The following is a 12207-nucleotide window of genomic DNA, read 5'->3' on the forward strand; positions in this document are numbered from 1 at the left end:
ATTCACTGATTAAAGAAATCAAACCTAGATAATGAAGGTGGAAATCAATGATAAAAATCTTAGTCGTTTTCCAGGTGGCCTAGTTGGGTTGGAAAGATCTCCTCCTACAGAGGCAAATGGCAACCCACTCTTGCCTGGGAGAAATTCCATGGACAGAGAAGCCTGGCAGGCTACAGTCTGTGGGGTCTCCGCGAAGAGTCGGACGCAGCTGAGAGACTGACACACACACACAAGGTCACATGGGGGACCCTGGTCCGGTCCCTCGTTAGTGGTCACTGGAAACAAAGCCTTGGAGTTCAAACCTGAGGAAAATGTACCATGTCTTTGGCCATTTGTTTTCAATTCAGAAGCATCCACAGTAACCTTTTGCCCACAACACCTACACTTATTACTACCTACTGACCTCTGAAACAGATAACGATCAGAAACCTGAGGGGGATTCCTGCTGAAACACATTATAAAGGGCATTTCGTGAAAATCCAGCATTACGATATCTGGTCTCCATTTCTTACTAAATAAAAAGGTGCTTTTAGCACCAGCCCCATCTAGAGACTGAAGGGGGAGCTATGCAGTATGATCTAAGATATTTGGAAAGGCCCCCACCTATCCCAGTCTTTCCTTCTTACATGTCTATCCCTCATCCTCCTCTCCTCACTCATCTCATCCCTCCTGGAGCACCAATGCCTCAGGATGGAGCCGAATATATTACCTCGGTGGCACTGAGGGTTAAAATCCTGGACCATTCAACACATTAGCTCCAATGGGAAGAAGGTTTCCTTGGAGGAAAGAGTATTTATTTGGCATTGGTGTGTGCTAGGAATCATGCTAAGATGATTTACATTTATTTTTCTCACTTAATATTCACTACTCTATCGTGTATAGTCTACACAACTGCTTCTCTCTCCACTATATCAAACTGCTTCAAAGAAATGTACTGAAGGGTAACCAACTCGAAATAAGTATCTACTATACACTAGGCACTTTGCCAGTACCTTAAAATAGTTCGATTTCACTGACGGGGATAAGCAGTTACAGAACAGACTGACAGTGCCTCAAAGAGGTACAAGGTGTAGAAGGGCAGACCCATCAACTACACTCTGTATGGCATGAGAATGTAGAAATCTCAAAAACCCAGGGCTTTCAAGTGGTAAACACAGTCATCTCTGAGTGTGCAGTGTGTGTGTTTGAAATAGGGGAGAATCAAATTAGGGAGATTCTTGAGGTTATCATAATTTTATCAAATTATTTATCACCTTATCAAAATTAAGGTGGGGAAATCCCCTCATGGTCTAGTTGTTAGGAGTCTGCCTGCCAATGTAGGGGTTGAATCCCTGGTCTGGGAAGATTCTACATGCAACTGGGCAACTAAGCCCTCATACCACAACTATTATATACTGAGCCTTCGAGCTCTAGCGGCTTCCCTGGTGGCTCAGAAGGTAAAGAATCTGCCTGCAATTCGGGAGACCCAGGCTCGATCCCTGGGCTGGGAAGACCCCTGGAGGAGGGCGTGGCCACCCACTCCAGTACTCCTGCCTGGAGAATGCCCATGGACAGAGGAGCCTGGTGGGCTACAGTCCAGGGGTCGCAGACAGCCTGACACGACTGGGCGGCTACGCACAGCGCAGCGAGCTCTGGACGCTGAGGGCGGCCACCGCCGAGCCCAGGGGCCACAGCCACCGAAGCCCTTGGCTGAGAGGCCACGCTCGGCGACAAGAGAAGCCCTTTCACCACAACCAGAGAGAGCCCACTCGAAGCAACAAAGACCCAGCCAGCCCAAAAGTTTTAAAAATTAAAGAAGTTTAAAAGATAATAAAATTAAGGTAGGAGTAAAAAAATTAGATGTAAATTTCTGAGCTTCTCATATAAAACATCTGTGTCAAGTGAATACAAACTGAATATCAGGGGCAATCAATACTCAGATCTAAAGTTTACCCATGAATGAACAGACATTTTTAGACTGAAAATCATGTGACGGCTTCAACTGTTTTATTATATGTACACATATTTTTTCAGATACATGAATAGCTATTTCTGTTTAAAAGAATCATAAAGTGACCTAACAACTGATATTTAGCTAATGGAGTATTTAAACTCCCCATATATAGTTGGAAATCTATTTTGTTAACTTTTCTCTAAACCTCAGATCAATTTCAGAAGTTCTTATGGACTGAATGTGTGTCCCCCAGAAATTTATGTTGAAGTTCTTACACCCAAAGAAACAGTATGCGGAGGTGGGGCCTTTGAGAAGTAATTAGGGTTAGATGAAGTTATGAGGGTGGGGCTCTCACCTTGGGATTAGTGCACTTAGAAGAAACACTCAAGAACTTCATAAGAACCAGCAAGGAGTTGGTTCACTGCACACATTCTCTCCCCACAAGCACGCACAAAGAGAAACGTGAACGTAACAGGGAGATGGCAGCTGCCAAGCCAAGAGCAGAGACCTCAGAACGAAACCTACCTTGTCGGCACCTTGATGTTGGAATTTCCAGTCTTCAGACTATGAAAAATAAAGTCCTGTTGTTTGAGCCACCCAGTCCATGGCAATCCCAGCTATTACAGAGGTAGAGAGGAACTTTAAGTATCACGTACTGAACACCCCTCTTTCACAAAAAGAAAAACTGAAGCCCAGAAAAGGAAAGTGACTTGCCTAGGTTCCAGTCATTTTTCCCCCCAAAATTTAGTATTAAAAAAAATCATTTCTGATATTTATTCTACTAGTTAATAGATTTTAAAGACAAATTATATGGTATTGTAAAATGAAAACAAAAACAAATTTCAAGTTCAAAGAACAATGTGATTACTGCATTTTTTGCAAATTAAGTCATTAATCAAATGGACTTAACAAAATGATCTCTCAATTCTGGCTAGGTGGTGTCCTTATCATACAAAGATTTCACAAGGAAACCTTAGCTCAATAAATGAGCAAACTTTTGGAAAGGTCAGGCTTATTCCAACGTGAGTTTCAATATATGGAATCCACTGTGGAATATAATCCAGAGGGAATAAACTCTGACTTGCTTATGACTGATTCTCAAAAATCAACAAATATTATTCCCATTCGAAAAACAGCATACAAGCAGTTTCACTGAATCACGAAGGTTCTATTTATAAATCACACAACATGTAGTTTTCACTCACAATTTCAGGCCTGTCTCCCAAAATTTGCAAAAAGCTCTTTAATTCAGCCCGGTATGTTGTATTAAATACCATATTAGGATTTTCCCCATTCAGACTCCAGTGAGACTTCTTGTTGAGGACATGGAAGGAAAACCCAATTAGTGCTGCTCCAGTGGATGTAAATTTATTTCATCATGAAAATCCACAGAGTAGGGGCAAGATGCTGTCACAGAACGGCAGAAGGATGTGGAATGTAAACGGCTCTTTCCTCCACTCTGCCCCTCTCCCACCCCGCCCCTCCAAGTTCCATGGTTGGAAATCATCCTAACATTTTTTTTAGCCAGGATGTACTAAAATTAGATGGGAACAAAGGACTGACATTTTCATATTAGAGGAGGGGTTAGGAGAAAAATGTGAACTTGCAGCACCCACTCTCTTCTACATTTAGCCTCTTCGTCCTGACTGTTCCCTCGACTCTGAAGCAGCAAAGAGTGAAAGAGCAGGGGAGCCACCAGCCACCCCAACAGCGCTTCCATTCCGCTACAATCACATCATGATACCCTGCTTCATCTCTGTTAATGAGGAATGATGAATACACTTCCTGGCCCTCTTATTCAACCAGAGTATTTCATACTTCTAAGCTCCTCAGATAATATCCAGAGTATGCTAATTGCTGGCTCATGTGAAAATTTTTAGGTATTTGGGAAAACAAATATATTGTCAGATTCACTTTTCTTAAAAAGCTTCTGGATAGCATGCACAATGAAGCTCACTCGATAACATACCATTTCCTGATACAGTAAAATACATATTTAAAATATAAATATATTTAAAATACATATTTAAAAATATAAATATAAGAATTTATCACTTCTTTGGGAAGGATAACTTAAAAACGAAAAAAGTAAACAAAAAAATGAAAAAAGTAAGTTCGTTTTTTTATATCGTCCTCCAATAAACTAGGCAAGTAACTGGCAAATACTTTAAGGCACAATTGATCTCTTGGTCGAAAGTCTTTCTTACAATGGTATCAGCATGACAAAAGTACATTCTGCCCGCCTCTATGCCCCAGTTTTTGAAGTTCTACTCCATAAAAGCAGGACAGAGATACATTCAAGTCTTGAGAATTATTCCTGTCTTTTTAATTTGGTTTCCCTGGGCCTAAACCACAGGTCCATACAGTGACAGCTTAAAATGCAGTTAGAGAAGTCCTTTTAATGATTAGTCTAATGCACTGTGTTGTAAAGATTTTTAAAACTCAGTAAGTACCGACTCAAGCTCTCTTTTTTTTTCTGGTTACTGGAGCCCATCTTGACATCTAAGCTGGAAATGAATGATCTTTCAACAACACTCCAGGGATTTTGCTAAGGTCATATTCAATCATTCATTAGGCTTCTTACCCCTCGCTTTTCAGAGTTCCATTGTAGAGCTCGTTTTATTCAGCATTTATGTAGCCTGTGGGCTTGGGTATTTGTCTGCTTAATGTTGAGTTTCATTTCTATGCCCCTAACATAGGAATCTATCAATTGACCAAAGAATTTCAAACTATTCTTTTACTTTTCTAACAAATTGCATGGTATGTATGAAGAATAAATTAGCATTAATTTTCTTCTATTAACTGTTAATAAAACATGCTCATGTGCTCCCCCCTTCTTTAAGGACATCTCTGTTTTCTGCCTAGCCAAGAGAAATGACAGGACTTTCCAATTTTTTCCCCATGATTCAATTGTCCTTCAACCTACCATGCTCCTCACCTCCCACAATCAGACTCCAGGTCCCAGGCAGCCTCCTTCCTGTGAAGTGGACTAGACAAGACTCCTTTCAGACCCCAGCGACACCCCCTCGGCACCCCTCCCCTCCACACACACACACAATGAGCTAAGAAGGTTACTACGGTGGAACACAAGACACTTGGTCCCTTGGTCTCTTGCTCTCAGCGCAGAAGGCTGTCTCTGGGGCACATGCCTTCTATCTAGCTCACAGCGCTAACAGGGACTCAAACCCAAGTCCCCACAGGGGTAGAATGCTGATCCAGAGAGCAGCTAATTTTTCACATTCATACACCTTTTCATTGTAGGCGTCCAGACACACACACACAAATAAATAAATAAAATTACTTAAGAGAACATAAATCAAAGTCTATTCACATTGGCTGGGATACTCTATTTCTTTGCATATCAGTTTAAGAAAAATTATCTCAAAGCCACATAAAACCTAATTACTCATCTGGGTTCTTTAAAATTAAGATTTCTATTTATACTCTGGATGAATGTGAATGAAAGTCAACATATAGGTAATGTGTTACAGTATCAAGAAAATTTAAAAATAAATGAATTGAAATACACTATTCATATAAAGACTAAAAAAGTCTTTCATGTATGTTTACCTCCCTCCTTCCCCCAAAATAAACAGAAAATTGCACACATATCACAGATGAAGAAAAGGCAAACACACTGCCACTATAAAGGGAAAAAAATCATTCAAGGACAGTTTGTACTTATTTTAAAATGGCTTTAGTCTAGCTGCCAAGAGTAGTGTCAGGTTTGATTCTCAGATTCATAAACGCTAGGCCCAAAAAGCAACTCTAACTTGTGCACCTGGCTTAAAACAAAATGTTCTGAAAACTTTCCCTTTGTTACTTGGTGTAACTCACCCATTCAGGCCTCCAATCCCTTTGGACTTGCACACACACTTCCTACACACAGAAGTGGACTGTTATGCAGCAATAACATCATCATGAAAAGCAACAATTCTGTGCAGGCTCCACAGAGAAATCTCGTTTGCATTTCAAACAAGTTTTCTCAAAATAAGGGTGTCTTTTGATGAAATAAAATTACAATTCCAACTTCTTGTCCAGATAAAACAGCATTCACTACATAACCTACTGCTCCCTTTTAGAACTGCATGATTTCCTTTGCAATTACCCACATATCCGTATGACATATCAAAACTAAGTTTGATAATAATGTGTTTATGACTTGTTTCAATAACTTGGGGGCATTTACTGGCCTGGTTTTTGAAAGTGTGGTATTATCTGAAAATATTAATAATTTATTGTTAGCATCTTTGGACCTTCCATTTGTCCTGATTTCAATCTCCGAGAGGCTGGCTTCCAGCAGGATTAAACTTCTAAGAAGAGATGACAACTCCCCTTTCCTAACCTTATCAACAGTTACATGATTCTCCTGCCAAAAATCCTACATCTCTGCAAACAGAACACACATACCCCAACAATAGTGACTCAAGGAGCTTTTCAACAAAGGCGCTCTCCAACTATCAGTGAATCAAACTCAATGTCTTAGTCTGGTTTTCACAGAAAGCCTGTTTTGCTCCACTGATGCTTCACAATAGCATAAACTTAACAACTCAGAATTCTAAAAGAGTACCTACATATTAATACGGTATTTAAAATCAAGAAATAGTAACGTGGAAAACAACAAAGACAAGATCACCTCAGTAAATTATATAACACTGTTTCTATGGTTTAAGATCCCGAGTCTAGTTTATAACATCAACACAATTAATTTTACATGTTTAAATCACATATATTTTAATTTTTCTAATTAAAATTTTTTTATTTTAATTTTCACATATATTCTTAAAATTAAAATTTAATTTTTAATAATAAAATTTTATTTTCATGTTAAAAATTAAAGCTTTTTCCAAAAGGGTTATTTGTGTTGAAAGTTTATGGAAATTGTCTTCAGTTAGCCTGTGCAAGGCAGATAGTTATCTTAATGATTGATTAATGTTGATCTAAACCAAACTACTCTTCTCTTCCCCCTGTCTCCCTCCGGACAAAAATGAAAAGAGAAAGGGTGTAATGCTAGACTTGCTCAGTACTGGAAAAGCATTTGCTGAACAAAAATTCTGTTTGTTTTATAACCCAACAGGACCCAAAAGCTGCAAATCATAAAAACTACTATCACTTTTTAAAAACCTGTATTATGATGCCAACATTAAAACATCAGCCCAAAGACAAAATGGCAGTGAGGATTAATAAAACTTATTTTTTCAAAAACGATCATAAATAAACTGTTTCTCTTGCTGATCAGTGCCTAACTAGAACATCTTTGTCCCCAGAGCCCTGAGGATGTATATATATAAAACTTACACCACCTTTGACAGAAGAATGACACAATTCAGTTCTTGATTAGGCAAGTCTTGTAAGACAAGTAGGGAGACAGTGAAAATAAATGACAGATGACTCACTATTTTCACAGTCCACCAACCAACAGTCGCTAACGAGGAGCTGCAGAGCCACTAAAAATAACCGCCCAACTTCTCTGACAGAATTTTCGGTGTACCAGTCCTAGTTCCCCTAATGAACTGTAAATGCCATAATGGCAGAGACTTAGACCTGGGAAGCAAACTACTAGAGACAAGATTTTAGAGGCAGACCCAGCAAGGAGCCCTGGCTCCATCCTGCACTATCTGTCTGATGTGTAGAAACAGGAATAAGTGATACATGCCTGGAGAAGATACTGAGGGAATTCAATGACTCAGTAAGATAATACAACTAAACACAGGGCCAGCATATAACAGTGTCTCTTAGTTGTCTTTCCTCATACTATTTGTCCACCACAGTGTACAGAAAACCTTCAGCCAAAAAAAAAAGTTCAGTAAATATTTCTTGATCAACTGATACGTTTATCTGACTTTAATTACACACGTAAGGGCTGAGACATTTTCTGATATTAAATCATTTTTTTAAAAAAAAAAAACCACCATTCAACCCAAAATATCACACTTATTATATTTTATAATAGTCTAATAAAAAATTAAGAAAATCATTTGGCTTATTATTCTGACCCTGGAATAGCTTGATCAAATCTTCATAAATAGCTATATTCAATTCACCTTTACCAAGGCACAAAAATCAAGGATGCAAGCTTTCTGTACATTAATTTACTGCGTTAAAGTTTTAACTGTTCAGCAGTTACAGGAATTACTTTTTTAATATGAAAGAGAAATATTTACATCTCAAATACAAAAGAAAATTTTAAAATTATTCTTGGTTGATCTCTAAAACCCACCCACTTACATGCTCATGATTTTTTTTAACCAACCCATTATTTCTACTCGAAATGTGCCTCCCGTGTACTTACTAAACATTTACTTGCACTTGCATTTTCTGTGTCAGATGTACTTTGATGTAGAGCTTCTTAAAAAGACACTAACTGAATCTGTCCAGTGAAAAGTCTCATGTTTTTTGGAAAACCAACGCTGCTACACTGTTTCCAGATCGGCCTCCAAAGCTGAACTTGGGTGTGGGCAGCTCTTCAAAAAGTTCAAATCCTGCCAAAGTTAAAACACTTTCATTAGGGACTGACTCCCACAGTGAAGGGATGTTTGTATTAACAAAGTGCATTTGAACCTTTCATAAACTACATGATTCCAAACTGAATTGTGACTAAACTTCACTTTATGATTTTCAATTCTACTCTATGTGTATATGTATATACACTCCAAAACACTGAAATCAACAAGCAACAGACAAAATTAAACTGGAGAAAAGAAGCTTTCCATCCATCCCTCATTTCCTCCACTTCCTTTTCATCATCCCTTCAACTACGCATCGCGCTTCCTCAATGGCTCAGCAGGTAAAGAATCTGCTTGCAATACAGGAGATACAGGAGACGCGAGTTCAATCCCTGGATTGGGAAGATCCCCTGAAGGAGGAAATGGCAACCCGCTCCAGTGTTCTTGGCTGGGAAATCCCACAGACAGAGAAGCCTGGTGGGTACAGCCCATGGGGTCACAAAGATTTTAACAGGACCGAGTGACTAAGCACACACGCGCTGCTAGCATTAAACACGCAAACCCTGCACCCCCACCAGCCTCCTTTACCATCCAGCTGGAGGCAGCTCATCACGTGCTGAGGTCTTACCATGCATCCAGTACTGTTTTGAGTGCTTTCTACATATAATTCAGTTAATCCATGACAGATATATAAAAGCACTTTAATATAGAAAAGTTAAATAATGAAAAAAAATGACAAAGTTCTGAAGATGGATGGGGGTGACAGGGGTGCACAACAATGACCATGTACTTAAGGCCACAGAACTGTAAACTTAAGGATGGCTAAATGGTAAATTTTATGTCATATGTATTTTACAACAGTAAAAAAAACAGTTTGGAACCCAAGATCCAGACCCAAACTGAACTCAACTTGGGAAGACAAGGAAGTAGTAACTGCCAAAGTAGTGCAGGGTGATTCTTTTTTTTCCCCCACTTAACGTGGATTCAAACATCCTGGTTCAAGTCCCACCTCCACCACTTACTAGATGGCAGGTTATTAGGTTAAGGTCAATTTACCTCACCCAGAATCCTCAATTTCTACACAAGGAGTTTATAGGTATCACTACCTTACCTAACTCCCAGTGATTTTGTGAAGATCAAAATAAGATAATGTGGTGTTCTCCTAAACTATAAAACAAAACAGAAATTTAATGTGTTATTATTCTGTTTTTAAAAAATAAGACAAATAAGGGTGGGTGGCAGTTTACCATGGTTTCCTCTCACGATGGGACTAGAAGTTTGGGAGAACTTTTTTTTTCTTTTGGGGAAGGAGATGCCTATATTTTCTAAGTTTCCATGCCTGAGCTAAAGCTCAAATAACTCCTGTAAACAGAAAAAAATGTTTAAAAGGATATATACTATTGTATTAATTGGTTTTTTATACTTTTCTTCATAGTTCATATTCTTAACCAAAAGTCACCAAATCTTAATAAGTAACTAGATATTAAAATGCTAATAACTAACTATAAAAAAAAAAAACTAACCATAAGAAAACTTTCCCAAAGAAGATCAGGCCTTTTAAATAATATATTTTAATGCTAAAAAATGGAGCCACTGTGGTGGGTACATGTGGACACGCCCCTATCTGTTTTCTGAAATTTTGTAACTGTTTCAAATACTTCATAAAAAAAAATTTTCAAAAGAAAATGGATGTGAAGTAATTAGCCTCCAACTAATAAAAAAATTTAAAAAAATAAAAAAAAAAAAAGAAAATGGAGCTGTCTGTGTCAATTTTCTAAAACTAATCTTTTAACTCCCTGGACTAACACTACAGAATTTAAGCTGTTATATTTCAGTAGATAATACATCAAAGTGTTAAAAGTGGCTGAATACCAGAGAGAATGAATTGCAATTGTTTTAATCTATATACTTATGTGTTGGGGTTACTGATATTTTCAAATGTTTTTCATAATGAATCTGGGTTACTTTTGTTGTAAGATAGGTTTCCGAGTTTTAATTCCCTAGTTGTAAGAAAGTCAAGTTTCTTGGACATCAAATTAAAATATCCTAGTGTCTGGCAAATGATTACGCAATCTCAACCAAAACAAATACCACCACCAAATATTTATATAATAGGGCTATAAAGGAAAATTTCATTTCAACAGATTTACGAACATTTACATTTCAAATTAGGAAAGAAGCAAAGAACCTGAAAAAATTAGTGAAACAAGCTTTATTCTGTGCAAAAGGGACCACGGAAGCCAATCTCAAACCCCAGTGAGAAGCCCATCGGCAGTGACGCATGGCAGTGTCCTGGGTCTAACTCCAAAACCATTTTCTAATAGAAGAAAAACGTTTTCAGTGTATATAATTATTTCTTTAACATTTCCTGTGGCAGCATTTCGCTTATTTAAATTCTGCATTAAGTTCTGAAACCGAACATAAGCTAAAGAATTTACTTAGTGGTTCTCAGAGACAGATTTTTAAGCACTCTTTACCAGGCTAAAGTCTGTTCCTCATTATCAGAGACAGACAAATATGTTTTTGTCTGGTGGTTTCAAGGGTAAAAGAGAACACCTGTATTTAAAAACCAGGAAAGTAACTTGCCCTACACAGTGTAATGCTGAGCATTTATTAAACCTGTCAAGCTTCAGGAAAAAAGAGTATTGGTACAGGGCCTCAACAGTTCTAAAGGAAACAAATCTAACATAGAAGATAATAAAATTAATGACATGAAATAAAAGACAATAAATCACATCATTCTTGTTTTCCAGAGGCAGCAGTAATGAAGTCTCAAGCTCACATTTCAAGCCTCAAACACTTCGAGTTTTACACTGGATAACCTGCCAAAGCCGTCGAATGCACACAGAGGGACATGTGTTAAGGGTTCTCCTTCCTACTGCCTATTCCCTCGCTACCAAAAAGAAAACAAACTCTGAGATGAAGCACATGCAATATAGTTATAAATCCATTTCCCGTTAGCTTGTGACAACTGAAGTTCAAAATTTAACCACAAATTTAGAACCATGTCACTTATTCATACTCCATCCTGAAAATTCTTCCCATTCCTTAAAAAAAAAAACCCTTAATACTAACCTGAAATGGAGTGTAAGGAAAAAACAAGCAACCATCTAGCTATAAAGTCTCAAGGTACTTTCCAGAAAGGCCTGTGTACTGCATGAGTAAGTGACAGGTGAAATAATCCTTCAACCATGCAAGGAACAGTCTGCCAAAGCTCAAAGTATTTGCGTATGGATTAAAGATTCTCACAAGATTCCCATTTAGTAGACACAGTACTAATTATACTTTGCTAATGGGGGGGGGGGGGGAAACGTTCCTATCTTGGCACCAAAATCTTGCAAAAAAGTAGAGATTTCCTCAAGAATTAATATGCAGTAATTCTTCTAAATGCCTATGTTTTGCTTCCATGCAATGTCAAAAAAAAAAATATATACACTGAAAACAAGAAGAAAAATCCTATACACCTACATGACCACTAGCATCCACAGAATTGAAACTCTCACCATATAAGACTTTAAAAAACACTAATACCACCTGCATTATTACTATTATTACTAATTACTGGTATATCAGTGCACTGAATTCAGAAGCACAATATATGTGCTTTCTTTGTTTTGATTCTCTAAATAAGAGATTATACAGCTTAAATAAAGAATTTTTACAGACTCATAAATTTTAGTACTTAACTGCCAGATTTTCTTGGAAAATTTTACAAAGGACTCTGGATCTCAACCAATATTATTTCTTTGTTCTTTGAATATACAGTTAGAAGTACTGCCATGGTTATTAACAAAGAAGAAAAGCAGGCAACTCCCACAAACAGAAGAG

General features: G+C 37.8%; 1 protein-coding gene across 6 annotated transcripts in view; it reads right to left on the reverse strand.

Moving 5' to 3' along the window:
• The window catches only part of EEF1AKMT2 (EEF1A lysine methyltransferase 2), a 28986-nt gene that overhangs the window by 1974 nt on the left and 14805 nt on the right, over positions 1-12207 (reverse strand). The window contains exons 6-8 of one of the 6 annotated variants that reach the window (XR_006345451.1): positions 8226-8415; positions 3139-3246; positions 2459-2550 (exon numbers count right to left, since the gene is read on the reverse strand). Coding sequence is in view for 2 of the 6 variants with exons in the window: in XM_043926479.1 (XP_043782414.1) it covers positions 8321-8415 (95 nt within the window). In the remaining 4 variants the exon portion in view is untranslated. Of the gene's footprint in view, positions 1-2458; positions 2551-3138; positions 3341-8010; positions 8416-10282; positions 10697-12207 lie in introns of those variants that run through there. The other 5 variants (XR_006345450.1, XR_006345449.1, XR_006345452.1 and 2 more) reach the window with 5 other exon arrangements.

Source organism: Cervus elaphus, chromosome 15 (genome assembly GCF_910594005.1).
Source record: "Cervus elaphus chromosome 15, mCerEla1.1, whole genome shotgun sequence".
Classification (NCBI taxonomy): domain Eukaryota; kingdom Metazoa; phylum Chordata; class Mammalia; order Artiodactyla; family Cervidae; genus Cervus; species Cervus elaphus.